The sequence below is a fragment of the Triturus cristatus genome, chromosome 9, assembly GCF_964204655.1.
Source record: "Triturus cristatus chromosome 9, aTriCri1.1, whole genome shotgun sequence".
Lineage (NCBI taxonomy): Eukaryota > Metazoa > Chordata > Amphibia > Caudata > Salamandridae > Triturus > Triturus cristatus.
This window is the reverse complement of record NC_140592.1, coordinates 1,048,851,394-1,048,866,732: the sequence shown is the minus strand read 5'-3', so window position 1 is coordinate 1,048,866,732 and position 15,339 is coordinate 1,048,851,394. Positions and strand designations below refer to the sequence as shown.

The following is a 15,339-nucleotide window of genomic DNA, read 5'->3' as shown; positions in this document are numbered from 1 at the left end:
TAGTGGACATTTGTAAGACTGCGACTTGGCCCTCCCTCCACACTTTCGCGAAGCATTATTGCTTGGATTTCGAAATGAGGAGGGGGGGGCATTTTGCGCGCTCTGTCTTGCAGGACATTTTGCAATAGGAAAGGTGGACACCCTCCTCTGGGAGTGGGATTGCTGTGGGAATCTATTCATAAGGTGAGGAATCCGCAGGCAGATGTATCCATCAGAAGAACAAGTTACTTCCCTTCGGTAATGCTTTTTCTGGTGAATACAGTATCTGCCTGCGGATTCTTCACTGACCCACCCTCCTCCCCGTTGTCCACCTTTGTATACCTAAAAGGATGCCTTATTTGGCTTGTTGTTTTACTTTGTATCTTTTTTCTATCTGGTACATTTATAGGAAAAGCTGATGTTATTTAGCTTTCCTTTTTAGGTCTCGCCTGAGCCAGTGCTTTAGCGCTGCTCTCGCGAGAGCTTTAGTAAACGGGGGGGGATTTGGAAGTGCAAACTAGTGCTTTCAGGCCTCCAAATACAGTGCATGTGCGCTGGGCGCGCGCACCATTTGGCAGCCTGCGTGATCAGTGAGCCGCGCGCCCACTGAGAACATCAAAGCGGCCGCAAAAGTGCTCACCATTTGCCAGCCTGCGTGCCTCTCTCCCCTACCCCCTCCCTTATCCCACTTCCTTATAGCGCGAGGAGCTGTCTATCCCTAGCGCGCGTTTCAACGTTCCTCCCCCACCACAGAGTGCGACTCGCGGCCGCGCGTCCACCACAACTCCCGGGCTTGTTCTAGTACCCGTGCATATTTTTCTCTGCTCTGTCCCTCTAAGTACCCGCAACCCATCCCTTCAGCGGCCACTGCTGCTGTGTGGCAGGGTATATATTTTTATAAACTGCTACTTTACCAATAATCTAGTCTTAGTATCAGTCGCAATAAACTAACCACCGAGACCTGGACTGAATATAAACTGAATACAACATATTGTCTGTGATCACTAACTGACACTCAGCATCATCATCACAGGTAGTGTGTGGAACAGCAGCCCATGCTTTCTTCACACATACATGAGGCACACCACATGCAGGAGTTGTGCACGCTTTGTTTGGAGGCAGAACAGGTACAATACACCCAGCAGAGCCAAGAGTCAAACGGAACAGTTTCAGCCCAGCAGATGCAAAATCCTCTCCCAACTCAGAACAAACTTAGAAAGGGTAACAGTTAAAGCTTCTCTTACATGAAAATATGCATGTCACTGTCACAGACATCTAGAGTAAAACTGTTAACGATGCAGAGACTCGAATCCCGTTCCCAACGTCCAAAGTCGGCAGCTCCGGAGGTTACTCCAGTCTCTCTCCTGCTAGACATCAGTGTGTTTGGCTGCAACTTTCATATTGTTTTCCGCCCTCGCTTAAAGCGAGCTGTCGATGGAAAAGCCTGCTTCCGGGACTGGCCTTGATTATCCTTCCAGCGCCATGCAGCCAATCTATCTTTTTACCTCCACCCAGGCCGATATCCTGCTCTCCATACTAAGCGCCTTCATAGCAACATAGCGGTAGCTTAAGTCGAGAGCTCCCGTAGGCGGGAGGGTTCGAGGCTCACTGCAATCCAGGGCAGCTCCCATGTGCGGGGGGCGCCCCCGAGACCACAGAGGCTGCTCTCACCTCCAGGTTGTGCCGTCAGAGACCGCACAGATCGCTCTTGACTTTAAGAAAGCCCCATCGCTGTTAGGAGACCCGCAAATTCACCCCACAAGCCTCTGGTGGTTCGGAGGGTTTGTGAAGACGGTGCGTTTACTCACAAGGTAATGACTCTCACTTGCACCGCAACTGCACATTTTTACAGTTTGCGATATCTTTTGTAGCACCAGTCACCTTAACTGGAGTTAATTTTAGCCACAGCTCCTGCCTCCTAGGGGCATGGATATTTAATTCATTCAGGTACCGCCGCCAGCGGTGAGTTGTGTAATGTTGCAATCGTCGCGTTGCGGAGCAATAATTTTCTAGCAGTTTAACTCGCCATCTTTGTTTATGCCACAGCTTCTGCCTTTATTAGGCACAGCTATTTTGACCATTACGGTTGCAGTGGCTTATTTAAGCGGGACCCACGGAGCCTACTTCTTTTCGTGCACTCGTTTTCACTTTGTGCCCGTGTGAATGGCTGGTGCCGAGGCATTTTACTACTCCACTGCCTAGAGGTGATATGGAACTGATTTCTTCGCATGCAGTGATCATTAAAGAGGGGCATCAAATTATTTCTGTCGGGCTGCTAGAGCCACGGCAATGCTGAGCCGAGCTGGTGTGCTGCAACCCGCACCGCCTCAGCTGGCTCAACCCTTGACACTAACCCTTTAACAAGCATTGGCATAGCCAATAGGTCTCGCCTTTGGGACCTTTTAAGTGTTTAGCCATGCAACAGTTGCATAACTAAATGCTTATAAGGTCCCAAAAGCGAGACCTATTGGCTATGCCAATGCTTGTTGATTTTGTACTGTGTATATTGGTTCAAATGTTGTGTACTTTGTATACTTTGAATCTGTTGTCGGTCCACCTGTTCACCTCGGAGGCACGGAAAAAATGGTTGGAACTGACGTCATCACATCAACGAGGCTCTCTTATGGCTCCGGTGATGCCATGCGGAGTCGCGAGCGGAGCGGACGCCCTCGTCTGCGTGGAGAGCTAGGAAAAAATTCCGCGGAATGCTGGCGCAGGGGATATTCATAAGGTGAGGAATCCTCAGGAAGATACTGTATCCACCAGAAAAAGCGTTACTGAAGGTAAGTAACTTGTTCTTTAGCACCCTTGTACGTCTCTAGTAAATGGTACCCCTGGTACCTAGGACATGGGTAATAGAGAGGGTCCTTCAGGGCTGCAGCATGTCTTATGCCACCTTAAGGGACCGATACGAAAATTACGGGAAACATCCTTTATAACGACGCCAGAATCACGCTGTGCCTTAACACCGAATAAATGTGTCATTATAACGCATTTGTTTAACAAGCAAGTTGTTACAGCGACTTTCTTTAGGGAGGCGAATTGGTTGAGTGTGTTTGAATTTTAAGTTCAACATCTTCCCTACTGTTGCGCAGACCAGAGTAGGAATAGTCAATTATACTCTTCCAAAGTCCAGCGCCCCCCAAAGGCAAGTCGTTGTAACGACTTGCATGCTAAAGGGACGCGTCGTAATGACTCGTTCGTTCTAATGCTGGCTTTGTAAAGGCATGCGTGCTGAACGCATGCTAGATTCTGTCATACAACTAAAAATAACATGCAAACTGCCATGGCAGGATCCGTGAAAGGGTGCAAGCCGTTCTGTAAACACGACCGTGCCCACTCCCTGTGGGCAAGGCCAAAGTACAATGCATGTAATATATGCAAGTCACCCCTAAAGCAGGGTGTATTATATTCCATATGAGGACATGTCTCCATAAGCAGGTATGCCCCTGTGATGTCTAGTTCGATTATTAGATATTGCAAGGGAACAGGGAAGCCATCTTAAGGTATGTACTAGGCATTATGAGTTACCCAGCTACATAATGGATTCACTAAAAAAAATTATGGCGTTTGGTATCAAACACCTCCTCTTAATAAAACCACACTGATGGCAGTGTTGGATTTATTAAGACTTGCACTCAGAGGGCACCTTAGAGGTGTCCCCTGAAAACCTACCAGTCCTCTAGTGTGCTGGCTGACTGCTATTGACCAGCTTGCCACCACAGACGAGTTTCTGACCCCCTGGAGGTGAGAGCCAGCACTCTGAGGACGGGAACAATGCCTGCTCCAGAGAACTGTGTTGCACCTTCTTCAGCAGAATGGCTAGTGATTTAGCATATCAATGCCCAGGGCTTCAACGCCCTTGCCACCTTTGATATGCGACCCTGGCGTCCCCCAGACCTGGAAGATGCCACCCCCTGCCATGGGGCCCATTTGGGACATGGGCAGGCAATAAAAAATTAGCTAGTCAGGAGGTGTCGCCCTTACAGGCTGAGCACACCCCTAAGGTTGGCAGCCTGAAGTGTAGAGTCAAAGAAGGGTTTCACCATCTTGTTTTTGGTGAAACTAGGAACTCTGTGAGAGGGTTATGCCCACTCCCCACAAACAGTGGTCATGTAGGGGGTGTAGTGATCCCAAGATTATGAAGCCCATTGGCTATTACCCTGCACTCCCCTTAACGCTGCTAAACTGAGTATTTATGTGGCCCCCTGACACCAGGAAAACAGATCAAGTCAAGACTTCGATTACTGGGAACCGAGGAAGACAAAGAAGGACCGACCGAGTGAGAACAGAAGACCTGCACCAAACCCGGTCTGGCTGTTTGTACTTTCCCAATCACCAGGGCAGGTAAATCGAAACTGCTGGTGGTTCGAAGGATCTTGGCCCCTCCTTGACCTGAGTCCAGAAGATCAGTCCTATTAGTCGTTTGCAAGTTACCCATGCAGTAAATGTTTCTCCCATAATTTAACGTTACCGTGTTCGAGGCTCGTGCTTCAAATCTTATAGCTGTCTTTTTCTACTGTGAAAAGTGATAACGTCTAAAGTACGTACATGATACTGAAGTTTTTGGTGTCTAAAATATATATAAATTACTGTTATTTTTCTAAATTGGTCTCTAGTTTCTTCTTGCGTATGTGTAATTTATTGAATCTGCGTGTTCAGCAAATGCTTAGCACTACGCTCTGATAAGCCTAACCTACTTGCGCACACTACCACACGAGAGCTTTTAGAATTATTGATTTAAGCCCTGTAAACCAATAAGGTTCAGATGGAGACTCTACGTAGCCAGCTTCCTACACTTGCCATTTACATCTTTAGCTGCCGATTTAAAGATTATCTTTGAAGTTCAGATATGAAGGTGCAGCAGATCTTCAGACACCATACCATTTTAGAATCTTTGGATTCTGCATGCCTTTTTAGTTACAGAGCCCTAGATGAATATATTTATATTTCTAATACTCTGATTTCCCTGGGACCACAGCCAACCAGGTCTCACAGCTTCTGTGCAGAAACATAGTGTATGGTGGAACAAAATGCCTTGAACAGAACTAATTTTCCTTTTTCCAAAATACGAACATTTCTAAGATCAGTTGATGTGATGCTGTTAAGTTTCTAACATTTAATATTTGTTAATTTTTAGCCGCAAGACAGGTATTTGGCCTCCAAATTCCTGCCCAGCAGCAAATCCCAACTGGTCCCCGTTTTCAAGTATTCCAAGAAAATGAAGAAAAGACTCCTGGAGCTGAACTCCAAGAACTGACACCACAACAATGGGTGGCACCGCCGCCTGCACGGGCAAAAGAAAATGAGTTTGGAGCAAGGCCTTGGAATTCTGGAAGAGTAAGCAAATGCTAGGAAGCCAACAAGACCACGAGGGTGGTTTATTTATGTATGACCTAATTGTACGTCGCAATTCTAGCATAAGGCAGAAGAGCGCTGTATTTTGTCAAAGGCAAAAATAGTCATTGGGTGAGTGGAGACCTATGTGGGTTTTGGGAGGAGAAGTAGACTGTTAGTGCATTGTTTTATAGTTTCTTTAAAAAACTGTGTCTATAGCTCTTTCCAAATTTGGGGTGATCCTCGAGGGTACAGGGGCTGTTGTTCCAAAACCTATGTGCATTGCTGTAAAAAGCCTACTATATCGATATTAGTTTTCAGGCTGCAGGTCTGCTGAGTCACATATGAGATGGTGAACTTCTCAGCCAGATATGCAGGGGTGCTTTTACCTTTGTTCATCTCTTCCTGGTCTTTTCCTCCCATAAATCCCCTGCCCCCATTTTGTTGGGCTTTTTGCCCTCTTCCTAATCTTTTTTGGCTTTCCTGTATTTTTGGCATTTCAGAGCTTTTTAAAAATTTTATTTATGGCCCACAATTCTCTTTCAGCCGCCTCGCACCAGCCAGTCCTCTGCTGCTGATGTACCACCTCTCTTGCCCAGCTTCACTCCTTTTGTGGAGGAATCTGCTCAACAACAATTTATGTAAGTAGAACTTACTTTTTTTTATCAACCGTGGCATGCAGTGCTATCTGAGAAGTCCTTGGAATTTAATGCTATTGTTGAATGACGTTTCTGAGTCACCGTTCTGCAGTAGCTCCTGGTGCGATATATATTTTTACCAATTTGCAGAATGCAGACTAACTCGGCCAAATGCCCTATTTTCTACACCATGGTTCCTCTCAGGATCGTTTAGCTTAGATTCTCCCTACCGACGGAGATGTTCCTGATACTCTTTCCCAAGTTAATTATATTTTCTGGCCAGCTTCATGTAATTAAAAAAATTATTTGTTTTTTAAATAAATACACACCCTCAATCACAATCTCATGAAGGAGTTTGGGTCAGCCATCTTAATCAGTTGGTCTGTTTAACTGTCATTCCCATTTTATTTCCGCATGGGACAGTGTCTACCCACATCAACCATTAGCTTTCTTACACTGTGAGTGATGCCATTTTGCCTGCTCGCAGGTTTGTATCAGTTTAAATAGAAGTGCACTTCTTTTTGTCATCCTGGTGTGTTTAAATATGTCTTGAAGGATTGGGGCAAGCTGAGCTGCTAGTTGGCCGCTACCTCAGTTGGCTCCTCTTACATGGGGTGTGTCACTTGTACAGGGCTGAGTTCTAATTGAGCAGTTGTGGGCTATGGCTGTGAATTGGGTGTCATGCTTGGGGCCAGCTCCCAAAATTTGACCTTTATGCTCGATCTGTTAATTGCGTGAGCCTCACTGCTGGGAGTGCAGCAAAAACAGGATGGCAGTAGCCCGTCCTTGGCTGGCTGCACCATATACACAGGAGATCTGGAGGAGTAGGGGAGGAAATGTAGAGCGCTGGGTCATACCATCACCTCCAGGTAGCCCTTTAACTGTGGTGGGTCGACGACCCTGGTGACAGGTCTGCTTAGGAGGCTGGGAGAGGAACATCTAGTTTGTCAGCAGTCTCTACTGCATGGTAATGGCCCAGAGAACTTCTGAGCAGTTTGAGGAACAACACCTGGAGTAAGTGGAGGGAGTGATGGATCTTCTTACCAGATTTCTTTAGTGATGTGTCCATTCCAAGTGAATTTTACACTGCCGAGATGTAGAGCGTCTTGGCGTTTTATCTACGTCATAGAAATGAATTGAGAAAATCAAATCCGCTTTTGTTAACTATGGTCGACTTAGAATGGTATACAACCAAGCAATCCATCTTCAGGTAGGGTAGTTTTGATAATGGCCCTTTCTGCAGGGTCACTCTTTCAACATTTTGCCTTTTCCCCTCTTTGCTGAACTAGTTTTTGTTGGCTTTAGGACGCTGTACACTTTACCACTGTTAATCAGTACTAAAGTGCTTGTGCTCTCGCCCTAAAACATGTAGGATTGGCTTGTACCAAATTAGCATATTTAATTTACTTGTAAGTACCTAGTAAAGTGACATTACATGTGCTCAGGGCCTGTAATTTAAATGCTATTAGTGGGTCTGCAGCACTAATTGTGCCACTCTCTTAAGTAGCCCTTTAAACAGGTCTCCATAGCAGAGCCTGTGCACAGTTTTAAACTTCCATGTCAGCCTGGCAAGTTAACCCTCTTACCAGGCCAAAACCTTCCTTTTTAATACATATAAGTTACCCGTAGGGTAGGCCCTGAACATCCCAGAGGGCAGGGTTCAGGGTATTTAAAAAGCAGGACATGTGTTTTTTTTTTTTAGTTTTACATGTCAAAAACTCTTAAGTTAGTTTTTCATATTGCAGGGCTGATATCTCCCGTAGGATAACATTGGGATACCTTATTATATTTTATAAGAGTAATTTCCAAATGGGAAGATGTAAATGATTCAAGTTTGGTGTCTCTGAAATCACCATTCAAAATCACAACTTATAGTGGTCTGATTTTAAAATGTAATCCTGAAAGTGCCACTTTTAAAAAGTTGGATATTCTTTAGCCATTTGGTTCCTGCTGCCAGTCTCTGAGCACATGCCTGGGATGGGTAACCGCTGGGCTTTATGTATTCCTCCTAAACAGCCACACTCAATGGGAGCTTAGGTGTCACCCGATGGACCATCCTGGCAAGATGGGAGGGAGGAGATGGGCACAGCCTCACTTATATCTGAATAGACAGTGTCCTGTCCATACACAAAGGGCTGCATAACCTCCCTGTAATATTTCTGGAGCCAGAGCAGGAAGGAGGGGGACTCTGTGCACTTTAAAGGCATGTCTTTGAAGTCTCCCCCATTTCAAAAGCACACCTGGGTATAAATACTAAACCTCATAAACTACCACTTCAGTACACCTCTGAAATTGTGGTTACTCTGCCAGGAAGGAGGACTAATGTACTGCTGACAGGACTGTCACTCTGCTAGACTGCCACTCCGAAGGAGCTGCTGCCTTGCTGTGCTGACTTGGTGCCTGCTGCCCTTTTGTCTTCAGAAGAACTGGACCTGGGCCAATCTTGAACCCAGAATCCCAGGTGAACTCAAAGAGCTAGTCTGCTGGCCTCCTGAACTGAGCCTGAGGTTCATCGCAGACTCCCCGCAGCTTCTGGACCTGTCTTCAACAAGTTTCTGACTGCCCACCTCCTCCTCCCCCCACTCGCCCCCCCCCAACGAGGTTCCTCTCCAGTCCTTGGCGTGGATCTCAAGCTCTTAAAGTTAAGCTTTTGAGCTCTTGGCAAACAAGCACGTTTGCTCTGGAACTGTGTCGCTCGCACATAGAATCAGTGCAAGCCAGGATAAATTTGTCTGTTTGCACAGCAACGATCGTATGCCCGCGTGGATTACCACTGCGAGGCTCTGGCCCAACTGTATGCCACGACGGCCATCGCCATCAACTCTCTCCTTCAGCTCAAAGAAGTTCTCCTGTACAAACTTGACTCCTGGCTAAAACTTGAGAAGGTAAGACTTCAAGAGGACTAATCTGGGACTGTATCCGACCCGCGCTCCATTGCGGTCTTCCTGAACTTTTGGGTTTGACCCGGTCCAGTGCAACTCAATAACCCCCGTTTGTTCATTATGCTTTTAAGCGCTATCCCTCCGGTTCTGCTTATTGGATTTTTGTTGTTTTGGTCTTGTTATATTTATAAAATTAAGTTCTATTTTCCTAATATGGTGTAAAATCTTTTTGTGTGGTGTTTTCACTGTTCTACTGTTTGAAGTGTTGCATAAGTATTTTAGACATTGCTTCCAAAGTTAAGCCTGACTGTTCTGTGCCAAGCTACCAGAGGGTGCTTGTGCCTTACCCTGACTAAGATTGTGACTACTGCTTGACCAGCTCTTATACCTCAGTCAATCAGGAACCCAATTTTAAAGAGGTAGTCTCTTGTATTTTGTTTTGTCACTACTTAGCCCAAAACCCTTTACTCTGTAACTCCAGAGGTCACTCAACAAGAGAAAAAGCAGTGACTACTACTTGGATAAAGTGTCCCAGTGCCAGACATTTGTACGTCAACTACATGAAAGTCCATTCACACGTCCACCAGACATTACTGTCTAGACTGTGGTTCTAAATGTTTTTTTGTTTTTTTTGGTTTGGTTACGTCTACCCGCCCTCAAGCCGTTTGAGCATAGAGACAATCTTTTTTTCTTTTTGGAATGAACTTGCAACTCCATTCTGTGTTCATGACTGTCAATGAAGATGCTACGATGCAGAAGGGAAAGTTACTTGCATGTAATCCTCGTTTTACATCGTAGGAATCTCCATGGATCCCTCCCCCTCTCCCTCTCTCCTCAGTCTCTCCATCTCCCTCTCTCCCTCCTCAGTCCCTCTCTCCTCAGTCTCTCTCTCTCTTCCTCCTCAGTCTCTCTCTCTCTCTCTCTCTCTCTCTCTCTCTCTCTCTCTCCTCCTCAGTCTCTCTCCCTCTCTCTCTCCTCAGTCTCTCTCTCTTCATCTCCCTCTCTCCCTCCTCATTCCCTCCCTCCTCAGTCTCTCTCTCTTCCTCCTCTCTCTCTTCCTCCTCAGTCTCTCTCTCTTCCTCCTCAGTCTCTCTCTCTTCCTCCTCAGTCTCTCTCTTCCTCCTCAGTCTCTCTCTCTTCCTCCTCAGTCTCTCTCTCTTCCTCCTCAGTCTCTCTCTCTCTCTCTCCCTCCTCAGTCTCTCTCTCTCCCTCCTCAGTCTCTTCCCCCCCTCCTCCCTCTCTCTCCTCCCCCCCCCCCCTCCTCCTCAGTCTGTCTCCCCCCCCTCCTCTTCAGTCTCTCTCCCCCCCCTCCCTCCTCAGGCTCTCTTTTCCGACAGTGAGGCGTTCTACTTTCAACAATATATTGACGTAAGCTCCTTCAAAAAGAATTAAAGCTGCCTGGCAACTGTCGGTATAAAACATGCAGGGATGTTAAAGCTGCCTGGCAACTTAATGGGACATTGCTTATTGTTGTGTCTTACTTTAATGTTGGTGCGTGTATGTGTGGATGTGTCTTTAAGGAGAGAGTGTGAGCGTGCATGGAATGTCACTGAGTAAGTGACATTCGGATTCGGATTGAGAGAGCAGCAGTTAGTCGGCGGTGGAAGTAGAGGTGTATCCTGGCGCTCACCTGTTTATGTATTTTGTTCAATAAAGTATTGAACTACTTCAAGAAGTTGTGTCATCACTTCAATTGGCGACGATCGGATGGGATTAAGGAGTAGAGAAGAGGCGCGAAAAGGACTTTAAAAAAAAAAAAAAAAAAAACGGAAATTGATTTCAGCAAGGTGGATTATTTCGTGAATTATCGGACTCCAACTGCATCGGATTTTTGATTTCAACGAAAGAAGAGGTCAAAACAGTGTAAGGAAGTTTGATGGTACTTACGGGCTGGAAAGCAAAGGTTTTCGGACAGTTGAGAAGCCGCGCGGGGAGCGTGTTACGATTCGTGGTAAGGTTCCAGAATTCTGAACGTGTGAGCAACTGACGTAGGAGGTGCGTCCGGACACGTCAGGAGCATGCGCATTGGAAGGTAATCACGCAAGGTCACGCTGCGCGACCCTACGTAGCGGCCATTTTGGAGGAACTATTTTGGTGTTGGTTGCTTGGCAACATAAGGACACGAGCGCCGAAGAGAAGTGCCGTAGAAAGGGAGGCACAAGGAGTTTGGACCAGCGGAAAGCAGCGTAAACAGGTGAGACTGCCGGGGGGAACACCACGAACAAAGTAGTGGAACATAAGGAGACTAAAAAAAAAAAAAAAAAAATACTTCACGTCTAGTTGAAACATGGGTGATGGGGATAATGAAGGTGACCCCACAAGTGTGGAGATTGCTCATCAAAATTACTCTATTAGTAATCCACACACCTTTTGGGCGACAGGAGCGGAACCAAGTATTAAATGGTTAGAATGGAAGGAGTACTTTATAAATTACATTTCAGCGGTGGATGAAGCTGGGAAGATGAAACCTGAACAGAAAAAGAGAATACTGTTACATTCATTAGGGCCTATGGGGTTGAAAACCTATTCGAGGATGTCCAAAGTGATAGACACAAATTTAAATACATTTGAGAATGCGATAAAGGATATGGACAAATATTTTGCCCCAAAGGTTTGTATTGGAGTAATTAGGCACAGATTCTTTCAAAGGAAGCAGGCTAAAAGCGAAACTGTAGACGACTGGTTGGATGATCTGAAGAAATTGGCGATAGACTGTAAATTTGGCGACTTACATGATGATTTAATTAGAGATCATTTGGTCATGCACAACAACAATTCACCTCTACAGGACCGCTTATGGGTTAATGGTGATGCACCATTGGAGGACGTTTTGGCCATTATGAGGAAATCGGAAATGTCTGGGAGGTGTGCAACTGTGGTCAAGGCAGCAGAGAAAGAACCGGAAAAGATGACAGAGGGAGTTTTCAAAATACAGAGTAAAGTTAAACCTTTCGTTCAACGTCCGCAAGGGAGATGGACAAATCAACCAATGAGGAGTCAGGGGAGAGACTTTAGGATTGAAGAAAGAAGATGCTACCGTTGTGATAGCAAGGAGCATTTGGCTTTTAGCAAAATGTGTCCTGCTTTAAAAAAAAAATGTGGTATTTGTGGATTGTTAGGACATTTTAGCAAAATGTGTCGTAGGCGCAGTAATGTTAAGTACATTTGGGATGGTGATGAGGAGGATGATAATTGTGAGGATGAATGTGTAAAGAGTGTAAGAGGGAATTTCATGTTGAATATAGAGGATAACTCTATGGATGGGAAACCGATTTGTGAGTTATCTCTAGGTGGGGTTAAGGTGATGGTGTATGCGGATTCGGGTTCACCCTACACAATCATCAATGAAGAAGTATGGAGAGAAAAATTGGTTGGGAAGATTGGAAACCAATTAAACAAATCAGATGTAAATCCCATTAGCTATACAGGAGAAAAGATTGACATGTTAGGTTTCAGGTGGTTAACATTCCTTTTTAAGGGAAGGTCCACAAGGGGGAAGTTGTACGTAGCTAAGAGGGGACCGTCAGTTTTGGGGTGGTTCGATCAGAAGGATTTGCATATAATCTTAGACCCCAATAGTGTGGAGAAAGTGCTGATAATGGATGAGTGCAGTAAAATGAGTGAAGTTTTAAGCAATAGATTTCCTAAGGTGTTTGGGAAAGATTTAGGGGAACTCAAAGGGTTTGAACACAAAATCGTGTTGAAAAAGGATGCAATACCGAAAGTGCACAAGGTAAGGCCCATTCCGATTTTAATTAGGGATGAGGTGAAAAAGGAAATACAGAATTTGTTGGGCAAGGGGGTGATTGAAGAAGTGGAGACATCGGAGTGGATTTCTCCGGTAGTAGTTGCCCGCAAGTCCAACGGAAAAATCCGTTTGTGCATAGACTTGCGCCATTTAAACAACAATATTGTGATAGAAAAGTTTCCTTTGCCTAAAATCAATGAGATGGTAGCGTCATTGAGAGGGGCTACGTGGTTCTCTACCATTGATTTATCTGCGGCCTACCATCAGGTTGTACTGGAACCACATTCAAGAAGTTTAACAGCATTCATTACCCCATTTGGGTGTTTCCAATTTACACGAATGCCTTTCGGGCTTGCATCCGCTGCGGCGGTTTTTCAGAAACTAATGCACAGGTTGTTTGGTGATGTGGATGGTGTGCGTTTTTTTCAGGACGATATTTTGGTTGCGGAACACGATAACAAATTGATTCAGGTTTTGGGAACGTTGCAGTCTGTGGGATTAACAGTTGAGTTGACTAAATGTAAATTTGCGCAAAGGAGTGTCTCATATTTGGGACACATTATAAGTGAGGAAGGGGTGAGACCTAAACCTACATTGGTGGAGAACATTATTAAGTCACCAGCGCCTGTGTCTAAGGAAGAGATAAGGTCGTTCCTGGGAATGGCGGAGTATTGCGCAAAGTTCATAAAGAACTTTGCGTCAAAAGTTTACAATATTCGTTCTCTTTTAAAGAAGAACGTCAAATTTGAGTGGAGCAAGGAGTGTGAGAGAGAGTTTATGGAAGTCAAGGTGGATCTTCAAGCGGTGAATGCCCTTGCCAGTTTTGATCCGAATTTGGAGAGTTTGTTGACCACGGATGCTAGTGACAAGGGGCTTGGTGCTGTGTTGTCACAGAGAGGTAAAGATGGAAAGGAGGAAATTATTCTATTTGCATCTAGGGCATTGTCACCGGCGGAGAGTAAGTACCCGATCATAGAGAGAGAGGCATTGGCGTGTGCGTGGGCACTTGAACATTTTCGTGCTTTTGTGTGGGGGAAGCCGGTGCTGATTCGTACGGATCATAGACCATTGGTTCGCATTTTATCTTGTGAGGGTACGGCAGTTGCTTCGGCTAGATTAGCCAGAATTTCGATGAGGATGAAAGAGTTCATTTATAAGATGGTTCATGTTCCGGGAAAGGAAAACGTGGTGGCGGATTGTCTGTCAAGATTGCCCACTCCGTTGGAGGAATGTGTGGATGATCCGTGGGGGGATTGTAGTGTGGCTTTCATACACGATTCTGGTGCATCCGCTATTAGTAAAGGTGAATGGTTGGAGGAGCAGTTAAAGGATGAGGTGTTGGGGAAGGTATTGGAATATGTTTCTAATGGGTGGCCGAGGAAGGCAGGTGTCACCGGGAGTATGCAATCTTATTGGGAGGTACGGATGGAATTGGTTCTAGACAGGGATGTGTTGTTGAGAGGAGATAGAATAATTCCCCCAGCAACGTTGCGTGGAAGGATTTTACAATTGTGCCATGAAGGACATTTTGAGATTGTCAGGACAAAGTTGATTGTGAAGGGCATGTTCTGGTGGCCTGGAGTTGACAAGGAGGTTGAAAATTTTGTGAAGAGTTGTTCAGTTTGTTGCTCAGCAGATAAGTCTCTTAAAACACTAAGACCCACTATGAGTGAGGGTTTGATTCCTGAGTTGCCGTGGGATACTATTGCGGTAGACATTTTTGGACCGGTGGGTGAATTGAAAGAATATGGGTTGGTAGCTATTGATTTGTTTACCAAGTGGCCGGTGGTGGAAATTGTGGAAAGGGCTGACACCCAGTCTGTGTTGAGATTTTTAGATAACATTTTTGTGATGGAAGGGTTGCCGGGTTGCATTCTTACAGATAATGGGGTGCAGTTTCTTTCTATTATGGCAAAGGAGTATTTTAGGAGGTGTGGGATTAAACACAAAACTACTGCGTTGTACAACCCAAGTGGGAATGGTACGGTAGAGCGTTTCAATAGGGTAATTAAAGGAGTCATTCAGGCTTCAATGAACAAAAATCTGGATTGGAGGATACAAGTACAGAAAGCGGTGTGGTCGTACAGAGTTACGTCTCAAGTTCAAGCTGGGTTATCTCCTTTTGTTATGATGAGGGGTAGAACGCCTAGGAGTAAGTTTAATCCAAATTGGTTAGTACAAAGTGAGGTACAATTGTGGTCTCCTAGTGATGTACGGGGTAGGTTGGAAGAGGTGCATTCAAAGGCAAAGGTTTATTATGACAGAGTGCATGGTGCTAAGGAGGTCAGTGTTGAGGTTGGTGATTGGGTGCGGGTCAGGAAGCCTTTCAGGGTTGTTAAAGGAGAGAGTAGATTTGAGGCACCTAAGCAAGTTATGGAGGTTTTGAGGAATTCTGTAAGATTGAGTGATGGAAGAGTGTGGAATTTGAAAGACATAGCCGTGGTTAGCGGTCGGGATGGAGATTATGGTATGAGAGATCAAGGAGTAGATTTTGACTGGGTGGAGGATTATTTTGAGAACAGTAATCTACAATCGCAATTGGCTGCTGAGGAAGCGAGGGATTGTGAGGTGGTTCAGGAGGATAAATTAATTCATGAGGGTGAAGGGAATTCTTCTGTTGTTGTGGAGGGGGAAGGGTCTGTGATGCGTCCGCCAGTCGTGGTAGCTCCGGCACAGGGTAGCGTCACGGTACCTACACATGGAAGTGCGGTTTCTGGTGAAGGTGATATTGGGAAAAGGAAAAGGAATTTGCCTA

The 15,339-nt window shown here is 45.5% G+C and overlaps 1 protein-coding gene across 3 annotated transcripts in view; it reads left to right on the top strand.

The window, feature by feature from the left end:
• BUB1B (BUB1 mitotic checkpoint serine/threonine kinase B) overlaps nucleotides 1-15,339 on the top strand; it is a 350,741-nt gene that overhangs the window by 66,199 nt on the left and 269,203 nt on the right. For all 3 annotated transcript variants that reach the window (XM_085626910.1, XM_085626909.1, XM_085626911.1), the window contains exons 7-8: nucleotides 5,120-5,319; nucleotides 5,863-5,957. In XM_085626910.1, coding sequence (XP_085483036.1) covers nucleotides 5,120-5,319; nucleotides 5,863-5,957 — 295 coding nt within the window. The remainder of the gene's footprint in view (nucleotides 1-5,119; nucleotides 5,320-5,862; nucleotides 5,958-15,339) is intronic.